The sequence below is a fragment of the Morone saxatilis genome, unplaced genomic scaffold (assembly GCF_004916995.1).
Source record: "Morone saxatilis isolate NCDOM2014 unplaced genomic scaffold, NCSU_SB_2.0 Contig19, whole genome shotgun sequence".
NCBI classification, from domain to species: Eukaryota; Metazoa; Chordata; class Actinopteri; family Moronidae; genus Morone; species Morone saxatilis.
In genome coordinates this window covers 16,173,140-16,185,351 of record NW_023339751.1, presented here as the reverse complement: position 1 = coordinate 16,185,351, position 12,212 = coordinate 16,173,140, and the positions used below count along the sequence as shown (strand labels likewise).

The following is a 12,212-nucleotide window of genomic DNA, read 5'->3' as shown; positions in this document are numbered from 1 at the left end:
TCTCTCTCTCTCTTCCCCCCCCCACTCCTTCCATACCGAACAAACCTATTTATCAGCATTAATTACTACATTAATAAACAAACGTACAATGTAAGAAGCCGGAATAATTTGCAGGAAAGCTCTCACCTTCTCCCCTCCAAAAAAAAATACACCCACAACAACACTTTGTCTGGATCAAAACGCTGATTAATTAGCCGGGAACAGAGGCAGAGAGCGAAAGTGTGTGTCTGGGGAGTGTGCTACAAATCCCTTATTTGTGTATTAATGGGGATTTAAAGATGAAACGAGACAACCTGGTTGGAGAGCGGAGACTATTTAGACATACCCAGGAGGGCTCCCCTGCTGCTTACTTTTGGAGAGAGGCGAGATAGAGAAACACACACACACCTTACAGCCTTGCTGTGTGGCAGGTGAACATTTATGCTGCGTGTTTGATGGTAAATCTTCTTTCTTTCTTTCTTTCTTTCTTTCCAGGAGTCCTTTAGGTTTTACACAGAGAAGCTGAAAGCCCAAGCAAGCAAGGAATAAAGATTCATCTGAGCCAAGGAATAAAGATTTCTCCTCCTCAACTTTCATCCATGGAAATCCCTCTGTTGTCATCCTTTACTTTTTATATCTGTTGTTCAAGCGGAATTGTTGGGTATTGTGTCATTAAACGTCCTCTGCGCTATTGATTATGTTGATGATGAAGACTATATTCAGTGTGTACAGAAGTATTTATGCTAATAAATGATGTTAGGAATCCACATTCCGTGTCTGCCTCTTTGTGTGCTTTGAAATGTGTGTATTTAGTGGTACATTTAACCTTTTTTTTTTTTTTCAAGGCAGCAGGTAAAGCCCAAGTGGAGCTAATTACATTAACAATGGCTCAGTTCCATTGAGGTGTCCCAGTCAGTCTGTATGCACAATACCGGAGCCCTAAAACACTTACTGTAACTAGATTAACTCGGTTATCAGTGACACCTTTTCCTGCTAAAACACTACTGTATATAGTTTATATTGTAATATGTACTGTATGAGACTTTTTAGTATACCGTTTCTGCTGTTGGTATATAAGAAATCAGCATACATTAAACTGCAACTTAAGAGTGAAAGTAACGTAAAAGATCATTTATAATTATGCTTTCCACCCAATAACTTAAAAAATGTTTCCAGTTGTGTGCAGCCCAGTGGTGCTTGAAGTAATGAGTATTTCTATTTTATGCTACTTAAATTGTACTTTTTACTGCACTGCATTCATTGGATTGCTCTAGTTACATTACAGATTTAAATTATACACACAAAACATATCAACACGTTATTAAATATGATGCATTTTTACAGTAGTTTACCCACAAGTATAGAAATAAATTAGCTCCTTGATTAGCTTTGTATTAAAATGCTGTTGGATATGAATCACTTTATATTATTTGTAGTAATGTACAATAACACTGACAGGGGCCGTTCTGCTGCGTGCAAACTTTTACTTTTGATACTTTAAGTTATTTGATTAACAATACTTGTCCTTTTACTTAAGTAAGATTTTAAATACTTCTACTTGAGTATTTTTACATTGTGGTATTGATACCACCAGTAAAAGTACTTGGTGAGGGGTAGAAAAACACCTTTTTCCACTCTTACTTTGTGCTTTACATCATAGAAGAATAATCAACAGTAAAGGAACTCTCAAACATAAGGTGTTTTTTTATTATGTATAATTACCTTTTTCATTATACTTTGTGTCACGTTTCAGGTGCTTAGAATTCATGTGGATGTGGGACACTGCTATTGTCTGCTGTTGAAATGGTCCATATCAGGATCATAAACCCTCCACTTTAGATGTGAATTAGCTGCTCTGAAAATGTCTCCATGTGTTTGTTTTACAGTGAAATGTTTTCATACAGAGACAGTATGCCAATATGCTTTGCATCAATTTGATTTAGCATCGATTTCACCATGAAAGTCTCTTGCAGCCTCTTCTCTCCTACGTCCCCTGACCTGCATCTGCAATCTTCCTCTGCTTGGCTTTGAACTCTCTTTGGTCTCCAATACAGGCCTCAGATAGTCCTTTTTCATGTAACACAAGCTGTTCTTGACCCCGACTGAGGCAGGCTTAAGATAACACACACTGTGTGTTAGTTGTCGTAGAGGGTCAGACTGGGCAGTGAATCTTATTTGGGAAACAATTTAAGACACAGGCGAAGTAGAACGTATTCAACTGGAGTTTTTTTTGTGAACCAGGGGCTTGTTTTTATTTTAGGTTTTTATAAAACCCATAATACGTTTTTAGCAACGTTCCTGCATATCATTATGGTGTTACATGCAATTGATGTTATCCTAATGATTGCACGTAAAAAAAACAACATTTTAAAGGTTTTGTGTGGTGTTGAAATAACAAGAATGTGAAGGATGACCACTGAAAATAATCGGTAGCATTCATTGTTATGAAACTAAACGGTTACAAATGACAACCACATGTAACTAAGTGACGAGGCCAGAGGAGAGCAGAGAGTATGACGACAGAAATAAACACACTCAAGTGGAGCAATTTGATTTAATACTTTACTAATTTGGACTCGAACCATGTCTGTAAAATATTTATCAGGCTTTTGCACCAGTGCAAAAACACACAGCTTACATAATCTTCAATTTATGAGGACACAAGTACAAGCTCTTTTTTTTCTGAGTGTGACTTACTAAATCTCTACTCTGCTTTTTTTTCAGTGCTCCCTATACTGGCACACACATTGTTAAGCTTAATAACCTTACATATACAAAAAAGATAAAGCTGTAGAAAAAAAGAAGATTGAAAATGGAACAAGCAAAAGCTGCAGATGGATATCTGCCAAAGTGGCGCTCTAATCATTTGCCAAGACGGTGAAGCGAGGGAGAGGAAAGAAAATGCCATAATTTTAACTTTGATGATACTGCAGTGCTCTGCTGCCATCCAGCAGCAGACAGTAGTACTGCTACACAAAGTAAGTACAACTTTTTTCTTACCCGAATTCTAATTATTTAAACTGTTAAGGCTGGGTATATGTTAAAATTGTTTTGACTATGTGACTTTTTATTCCCTACTGAGGTGCCAGCGAGATCATTTCAAGCATTTCTGCCTTTAAAAAGAGTGCAGGAGTTTCTGATGTTGAAATTATTAAAAAATTGTAAACTTAATCTAAGCATCTTTTCACTGTAAAGCACGACGATGGAAAACATTGGCTCAGTGTGGAACCAGTCGAACTAGAAGCCAAGTTACTTCTTTCCACTGCTCCCAAAAAACACAAACCAAAAACACTAAAGTAAAACCTTGCTCCTGATGTGTGTTATTTCGGACAGTGTTTGGTCTGATTGTTGGTCCAGATGTGTTCACCAGTCTTGACTTGACTTCTGTTTGATGAATTTAAGAGACAAATAATAGAGCGCCATGAAGACCAGACAGACTGCCAGCAGGACCAGATAGCATGAGTACAGAGGGTACTGGTTCATCTTCATGGCCTCCACCACCTGAAAGACAATCACTCAATATCATCATTTTCCATATTTATGCTAATTCTTAAAACTGTACAACCAGAACTCTGATTGATCGATTGATGCCTCGACAGCCTTACAGTGTGAATGATACCATTCAGAAAATGACCAATGTGGAACTGTTTGATCAACACCCATGCACGTGTTTGTATTTGTGTGTTTCTTTCTAACTCACGTGTATGCCGTCAACATTGACGGTGAGGTTTGAGATGGTGATGGGGTACTTGTTGCCTCTGAACTGCACCTGCAGCATGCCCTCAAAACCCCAACGCATGAAGGAGATGTGAGAGAACCATGAGGCCACTGGGGAGTCAAAGACATGCACAGGTATAAACATCAAACCCTAGGATAGACTCGCACATATTCTTCAGGGCCCAAACACGTCTCTAACTACAGACAATGAATCCATCTCCTCACCAAGCCACATATTCTCCAGGCTGATGACGAAACCTCCAGTCAAATAGAAGACGGTGAACAAGGAGTTGCCCATGAAGGCCGAGGTCTGCAGGGTGGGCAGCGCAGCAGCGACAAACAGAGCCATGGCTCGGCTGCAGTAAACCATCAGCCACACCAGCAGGAAGTTTAGCAGGAAACGCTCCGGAGCCTCATTAAGCCCGGCCAGCCAATAGATGGGCAGGCCGTACACCAACGTGAACACACAGTGCTCTGGTAACTCCCCCAGGACCTGAATGTGGAGAAAGCACACATTCAAATATACAGAACAAACACAAGCGCAGAAAAACACACACACACACACACACACATATTCAGTGTTGATGTTTTATACACAGCACATTACAGTACATGACACTGATTTGTAACTCCAGCATGAAGCAAGACTGACCCCTACTGGAGACGCAGGAGGCTTACCTTGGCAAAGAAGTAGGAGGTGACGGAGAACATGCCGTCCTCCAGCTCGTGGTAGAGCATGGCTCTCTCTGTGTGACCTGCAGGGAACATTAAGTTAGTCTGATGAGGTACCGCATTACAGCCTTCAGGTTGTTGTGTGTTGTTACCCAACACAGTAACAAATGTCACAAGTTATGGAGGCTCTCCAGCTACATAAATGTAATATTTATATTGTGTGAATCCAAGTTCCAAAGGTTTCTTCAGAGAGCGTCTTTATTCCTTGGGCCTCTGTGTGATATGCAGGCTGTGTTAAAGTACTCTGAGTCTCGTAAGTGAACATATGGAACTGAATTAATTGTTCTTTTATATTGTTGTTACCTGAACTTGACTCTTAATAGTCTTGCTATCTCTGTAATTGTTCTGAGTCATCTTACATCTTGATGCACTTCTGTTAAATATGTTGTACAACTGCAAATGCATTGATGCACTGATGTTTTATTTATTGTTTATTTCCAGAGATTTCTTTGTTTTGCTTGTTGCAGAGGTACAAAACTTTTGACTCTACAATCAGTGTGAAGTCACATGTTTAGAGACGCACCAGGTTGTTTACGTGGTGGTTACAGAAAAAAAGAAGCACAGGGTTTGAAAGCAGCTGTGATGTAGGCGTGTGTGAATAAAAGATGTGAAAATCTTTAATAGTGGGTGAGATGGGGGAAGAAACTTGATGTAAATTAGCAGTAAACAGACAGATTTTGTTTATTTTTGTAATAGCTGCAGGTTAGAAGTTATTATTTGATACTCTGTTGAAAGAAGAGTTGTCTGTTGCAGTATTGTCTTTTGAGGACTACATCATTTTCAACCCAGACAAACAGAATGTTAACATGTCTCAGTTTTATATGCGTAGATGCTAAAACTGAAGACTGGCTTTGACTGCAGTTTAAGCCACTTTATTACCTCTCATCCTCCTAAACAGCAGTCATCACTCACATTTAGCTATGACGTCCAGCACCACAGCGAATGGGGTGAGAGCTCCGATCATGTAGAGGAGGGCCACTGTGTCCTGAATGGACAGACGCTCTTCTCCCGCCCCATAGTAGAGACAACCGACCAGCAGTGACATGAGGAGGGCCTCAAAGCCGTGGACCAATAAGGTGACCAGGTCTCTGAAATCATTATACATGTGACGCCTGAGGGGGAAGAAAGGAGGAGAGGTCAGAGATCATATGTGTCCCTCTGCAGTGCTTTAATACAGTGACTCCCAACCAGGGCAACATGTACCTCATGGGGTACTTGGAAAGACTGTATAGTAGTTCAGCTAATGCTAAAAATATGAAAATGATGGTGTGAGGCTGATCTTTAGTATATTTATTATCACAATAACCAAGAAACTACTGTCTACGATGACTAAAATTAAAATAAAATAAAAAAACATAGAAACGAGAAAACTCTAAAAAAGGATTACTGTGTCTAAAGATATGAACAATATCCACTTTTATACAATTGACAGTGTTAAATACCATCTATACCATATTCATTTTCATTTCAGGTAGTGTCGATGAAGGAATACTGGCAGGGTTGTGGGGGTACAACGGACAACAATAGTTGTGAGTTCTTACCTGATGAGGATTGTAAACTGGTGTAGTCTCCCAGGCAGTCTGTCTCTTTGTTTGGAAATAGTGATTACTTCCTCTTCTTTTACCGTGCTCAGCTGCTGAGGGCTGCAAGAAAACAGTGGATCAGTTTTTCTGGGTTTCCCATAAATTACTAACATAAAAGGATGAATATCTAAAAATGTATAATCTTAAATTCAGTTTTTTGTCCACAGCTAAAACTTAACCACAAATAATTTCGCCTCAGAAACAGGACACTTAAACACAGATGAGCAATTCATAGATTTAAAGGACCAGTGTGTAGGATTTAGTGGCATCTAGCAGTGACGTTGCAGATTGTGTTTAGGAGAAACTATGGTGGCCACAAAACTCACAAAAAAGCCAGAGCCAGTGTCTTGTTTGTCTGTTCTGGGCTACTGTAGAAACATCTCTGTTTAATATGGCAGCCTCTGTAGAAGAGGAACCTGCTCCCTCTGTAGATAAAAACTGCTCATTCCAAGGCAACAAAAAAAAAAAATATATATTTTTTGCCAATAAACCCTCCTTAATATTACACACTGTACCATTAAGGTCTGTTAGATAAGTGAGCCTTCAACCCTGCTTTTATTATGTCACTGTTAAATTAGGGAGAGAAATAGATTTTAAAAAATGTAGGACAATATTTGAATATTTAGATATGGAACAAGAGAAGAAAAACACACACACCTTTCAGTTTGTGCCGTGTCGGTCGCAGCTGGTTTCCACATGTGATCATCTGTGTCTCGAACCTTTTCCATGAACTGCTCAGCCAGAACTGTGGCTCGCTCCAAACACTCAGCTTCTCGCTCCAGACTGCGCCGATCTACACTGATCAGATCGACTGGACACACACACCAACAGAATGAGGCTTAAAACAGATACTATAACTCTTGAAAAAATAGCCTTTAAATAACAACTTTCACACACTGTGGTGCTGGAAAGAAGCACCGCTTAATGCTGCTTTGACACCTTTCTACACACACACTAACCATAGAAGTCAGAGGGGTTGCAGTATCGTGGGCAGGGGTGTCCCAGCGCAGTGAAGTAAGGCACCATGTCACGAGCAGCGCCGCAGTAAACGGCTGAACCTGACGACAGCAGGACGACGAGGTCAAAGAGCTGGAAGATATCTGACCGAGGCTGGTGGACGGACAGGAGGACCAGACGGTTTCCACGGGCCAGACGGGACAGTGTGATCACCAGGTTGTGGGCTGTGAAGCTGTCCAGACCTGACGTGGGCTCGTCGAGGATCAAAATACCTGAAATGTAAAAACACCAGTTCAATAATCCATGAAAAGACACTTCTCTTTGTTTGCCTGCTTGTCTGAATTTTCACTTCGGTCTTATTTTTGGTGACCTACTGGTACTTAGGGGGTTGTGGTGATGCAGAATGGATCAAGACAGGTTTAATGAATAAACAACTGTTCTATAAAAAGCCCGACAGAAGGGTGGATAATACTTGACATTTATTTTGTTTTATGTCGAAATGTAGAGGCTGTCTTTGGAAACCAATGACATTTCTGCTGTGTATTGATAGAATTGTTAGATCAAGTGACGGACAAATAATACTTAACACCACTTGCTTGCAGTTCATAGATGTCTAGAAGGGGCAAAACCTGATAAATCAGTCACAGGCTGCATTGTAATTCTGTTGTTTTATTTTATCTAGTAAGAGTTGAATGTGAAATGTAAAACCTCAAACACACACACACACACACACACACACCCAACACACACACACACACCTGAGAGAGCAGCAGGCATTTCAGTGGTAACATCAAATGTCTACACCTGTAGGTCTTAAACTGGCTATTACTTTTTCTTTCCTATAGGTGGCGCAGGTCATGTATACAACTGTTATGTACCGTCCAGTATATTCTAGTACTGACAATAACTATAGATAGTATAAGTGTAAGTGTAATTTAAAATTATGGCTGTCACCATCTTGATTATTTTCTGACCATATTTGGAAAAGCTAGGGAGGATATGCATTGCAACACCAACCAACTAGGAACCCGAGGATATGCAGTGGTAGCGACTTGACAATCACAAGGTACCCCCGTCCTAATGCGTACCCCGCTTTATCATCTGATTTTATTCCACATGGGACCAAAATTTACAAAATGAACATCACATCACATATAAACTTATTAGGAAACTCTTTACTGAGCTAATACATTTAAGTGAGAAGTAGAGTCATTTTCTCATAATCTGACTGATATTTGCAACCGGTGGAGTCGCCCCCTGCTGGCCATTAGAAATAATGCACCAGACCAGAGGCTAAGTCCCATAACTGAGCAGCTCCCCCTTGAGGACAATATGTATGCTAAATTTTGAATTTGTGATGTTCGGATTGAGTTACAAAGCCAGACAGATGGAAGGTTGAAACTTCAGAATGAAAGTAGAGAGGAAAAATTAAGAGTTTAAGTTTGTTTCTTATGTCTCTCACCGGGGTTCCAGAGAAGTTGGACAGCTATACTGACTCTCCTCCTCTCTCCTCCAGAAACACCTCTCACATAGTCGTTTCCAACCCTGGTGTGAGCACACTGTCGCAGCCGCAGCTCTGCGATGACATCGTCCACCTGTGACAGTAAACAAGCAGTAACTTATAACATCTGTCTTTAAAAACGCACACACGTCACATCTGGTCCACATAAAGATTGTATGCAGAATATGTTCTGAGTGAGCATAAGCTTATAATGTCCTCACACTGTGTACATTCTGTTTTGATATGGTTTGAGTCCAGTTTGTCTATTAAGCTTAATCTTACCCTCTGCTCCCTCTGAGCCTGTGTGAAGTGGGTTGGGAGCCTAAGTTTGGCAACAAAGACGAGAGTTTCACGGACGGTGAGGTGAGGAAGAAGGCGATCATCTTGGCGGACATGAGCGATGTTCTTCTTCACCAGCTGGGGCGTGTTGGGCTTCCCGTTAATCAGAACCTGACCGGACGTCATTGTACCACCCTCATCACGACACGTTATTATGTCCAGTAGAGATGTTTTACCACAACCTGGGAGAACATGGTTATGTATTTAAGCCACTACCAACAAAACTCATATATAAGTCAAAATATGTACGTAAGCAAAGCAGTGATCAGTTTCAGGAGGCATGTATTACATATACTACATGAGGCTCTTTTCTATAACCTTGGTTCTGTTATTTTCCAACCACTGAATGTGATTTTTTGCTACATTTGCTAGTTTCTCCTCTTCCTTTCTTTTCAGTTCTGAAGTCTGAAGACTATTACAGAACAGAGAAAAAAATATCTCTGTTCATCCATTTTAACAAAGCTGCTGACATGAGATCCTTGACCAAGCTTGACACTGGAAAGTCATGTGGAACAAATCATCCAAAGAAGCCATTACATTGATGACCTTGATTAGAAACTGTAAAACGTACTGTTTTTCTCATTCACTCTGGCTCAATTTTTTTCCCCTCTGGATCTAGATCTCTGTGCGATTAGTTTGAGTAGTTAGTTCAACTTTTCACAAGAACTCCTTGACATTGTTTCATGGTTTGAGCCATCACATGCAAAATGATCATTCAATTATCAAAATCTGCCTAGAAATTAAAGCAATTGTTTGATTGAACGCAAAATATATCTCAAAACAAGATTTTTTTTCATCCAATTATAAAAATCTGTCAGACATACATGTATATTCCATAAATATCTATGACATGGGATGCTTGTGATGTCTGCTAAATTAGCAAACTAATTACTAAAACTAAACTAAAAGTTTTTTCTATTGTTGTGGGGTTTGTTTGTTTTTGGCATAGATGTCATTTTGTGGTAAATTCTATATGGATCAAGATCAAGATATATGCATAAGATCAACAGTGAATTTTCTGTTTACTGTAATATTGTATATATATATATTGTATATACATTAACTGTATACATACAAATGTGCATATGATTATACTGTGTATTACAGTATTGTACAGTGTTGACTTTTCTGCGATACAAAACAAACATAAAATAAAATGAGATTTGTATGTAAGAAACATTTCCGGGGCTGACTGTCATGGTACAGCACTGTACCATGGCACTGACACAATAACAAGGTTTTGAAGCATGAATGAAACTTTCTTGGTGAGTTACTACTTTTTGCACACATGTAATAGAATTGTGATTGCACTTACACAAAAAATTGGCCAAAGCGAATGAGATGTGTGTGTGTTTGTGTGTGTCACCTGAGCTGCCAATGACGGCCAGCATCTGTCCGCTGCGGACTCGCAGGCTGAGCTTGTTGATGGCCGTCTGTTTGTTTCCTTTTATCTCCCACGGCAACTTAAACTCTGACAACCTCTCATACCAGGGGATCTGAGCTGCCGTATCCACCTGTGAACACACACGTGAGCACATACAACAAGCACATATACAATACAGGCATGCACACACACAAAGAGCAGTTAAAAGCTAAAGATGGCTGTATGTTACCTCATAGTGCAGGTTGTTGACCTCCAGCTCATTGCAACCTCCACTGTAGGTGAAGTAGAGACTGCTGTCGTCTTCAGTCGAGAACAACTCTTTGTCTTGATGCTGTTAGAGGGGAGAACAAAGGTCAATGAGTTTTATAGGTTTAAAGATCAAACTGCAATAAATCCTGAGAAAGTGAACACCAGCCCTTTAAAAAAGGTTAAAATCTAAAACTGGAATCTTGAATCCACTTGCATGTGATGAATTTGTCAAATGTTATAATAACCATTATTTGTTGCCTGCATGCTCACTGTGAACATTGTCCCAAAATGTACTATAGTATCTGCACATCTGACATTTGAACATTATCAACTAGTTTATTGGACAAATTGTGTTTGTAAGTGCAAATAGTTGCCTAGAGACATTTTGTGGGTCAAGAGTCCATTTGAAAATGACCCTGATATTACCATTATGCAATCTTTAAATCTCTCCAATAGAATAAAAGCACAAACATACAATTCAAAACGCAGCACATGCTCACACCATATCTACTGAACATACTGTACACTATGCTATATGTTACATTGTAAATACTATAAATCTTATTTTGTAAAATGGCTGATGGCTTCTAGTGACATGAACATTTAGTTTTCAGACCCTCCTGGGAGCTTTTTTATTTATTCAAATCCCTGAAAATGTGTGTAGTTCAGACATTCAAAATATTGCCATTGTTCATGCAGTTGTCAGATGTGGTGACGGAGATAGGAGAGTACAAGCTGTGGAATTTGTATGTCTCAAATGCTATTATTCCAGACCTTAGATTAAACTGTAATAATTATAGTTCTGATCTTTTAAGATAAGCCGTCCTAGTCTAGTAGAGCAAGGTTTTCCTTTTTTCAGTTTCAGGACCCACTAATCACAAAAAAATTACAAAAGGTCACCAAATTATTAGAGAGTCAAATGGATGATGAACACTCTTTCTCCAGTATTTGCATTGTGGGAAAAACTGGAAAACACTGCACATTCAATCTGCAAATTCAATCTGCAAACTAAAAAACTGAAAACCTTTAGAGTACAGACAATTTATACATTAGTCATATCAAAATATTCTATATTTTATGGATAAAATCTAATAATTACTTTGCATTTGACAGGTTGACTAAAAATATTAAAGCAATTGTTGGATTTATTTTTGACGTCAAATATCTAAGAAACTAGACTTATGTGTAGGGAAATAATAAATTATTAGTCACAGTTCAGTTAATAAATGTGGTCATGTGGCAGTCAAAGAGAGTAGCTCAGTGGCTGGTGGGGATGAAAGGAATCAACTAAAAGTTTAGACATTGTTTTGATAAAACCAAAGTGACTACATTGGTATATTAGCAGGGGAACTTTAAACCAATGCCTTTAAGAGAGCTAAAATGTGGACACTGACCTGTGAGGAACCATTGTGACTGAGCCCAGTGTCTGTGTCCATGATGATGCAAATTGCTGGTTGACGTTTGTAGGATCAAGGGGTCAATGCCCCCCTTTTTCCTCTTCGGTTCAGTTCCTCTCTTTTCCTCTCGATGGTTATCTCCCTTTTTTTCCCTTTTTCCTGCTGTCCCCCCTTTCTCTGTCTCTTCTTTCTGTTAGATTGTTTGATTCCGGTCCAGCTGAAGATCTCCTCTTGTCTCAGCTCACTAGCCTTCTCTCTCTCAAAGTGTCCAAGTTCATGTCATGTCAGTCTGCAGTGCCCTTCATCTGCTCTGTCCTATCAGCCGTAGCTTTCCTGATCACAGTGCACAATTTGAGGATTGAGGCGAGACTGAC

General features: G+C 39.5%; 2 protein-coding genes across 2 annotated transcripts in view; one reads left to right on the top strand and one right to left on the bottom strand.

Moving 5' to 3' along the window:
• The window catches only part of lrpprc (leucine-rich pentatricopeptide repeat containing), a 49,176-nt gene extending 48,648 nt beyond the window's left edge, over positions 1–528 (top strand). The window contains exon 27 of the mRNA XM_035663835.1: positions 475–528. Within this exon, the coding sequence (XP_035519728.1) occupies positions 475–528 (54 nt within the window). The remainder of the gene's footprint in view (positions 1–474) is intronic.
• A 1,972-nt stretch (positions 529–2,500) lies between these two features.
• abcg8 (ATP-binding cassette, sub-family G (WHITE), member 8) lies at positions 2,501–11,924 on the bottom strand. The gene is made up of 13 exons (XM_035664141.1): positions 11,836–11,924; positions 10,422–10,523; positions 10,175–10,322; positions 8,752–8,990; positions 8,431–8,563; positions 6,971–7,240; positions 6,669–6,822; positions 5,970–6,071; positions 5,341–5,540; positions 4,375–4,451; positions 3,922–4,189; positions 3,680–3,807; positions 2,501–3,480 (listed from the first exon to the last, which is right to left on the bottom strand). The coding sequence occupies exons 1-13, from the start codon at positions 11,875–11,877 to the stop codon at positions 3,343–3,345; spliced, it is 2,001 nt and encodes a 666-aa protein (XP_035520034.1). The 5' UTR covers positions 11,878–11,924; the 3' UTR covers positions 2,501–3,342.
• Between the last annotated feature and the right edge of the window lie 288 nt (positions 11,925–12,212).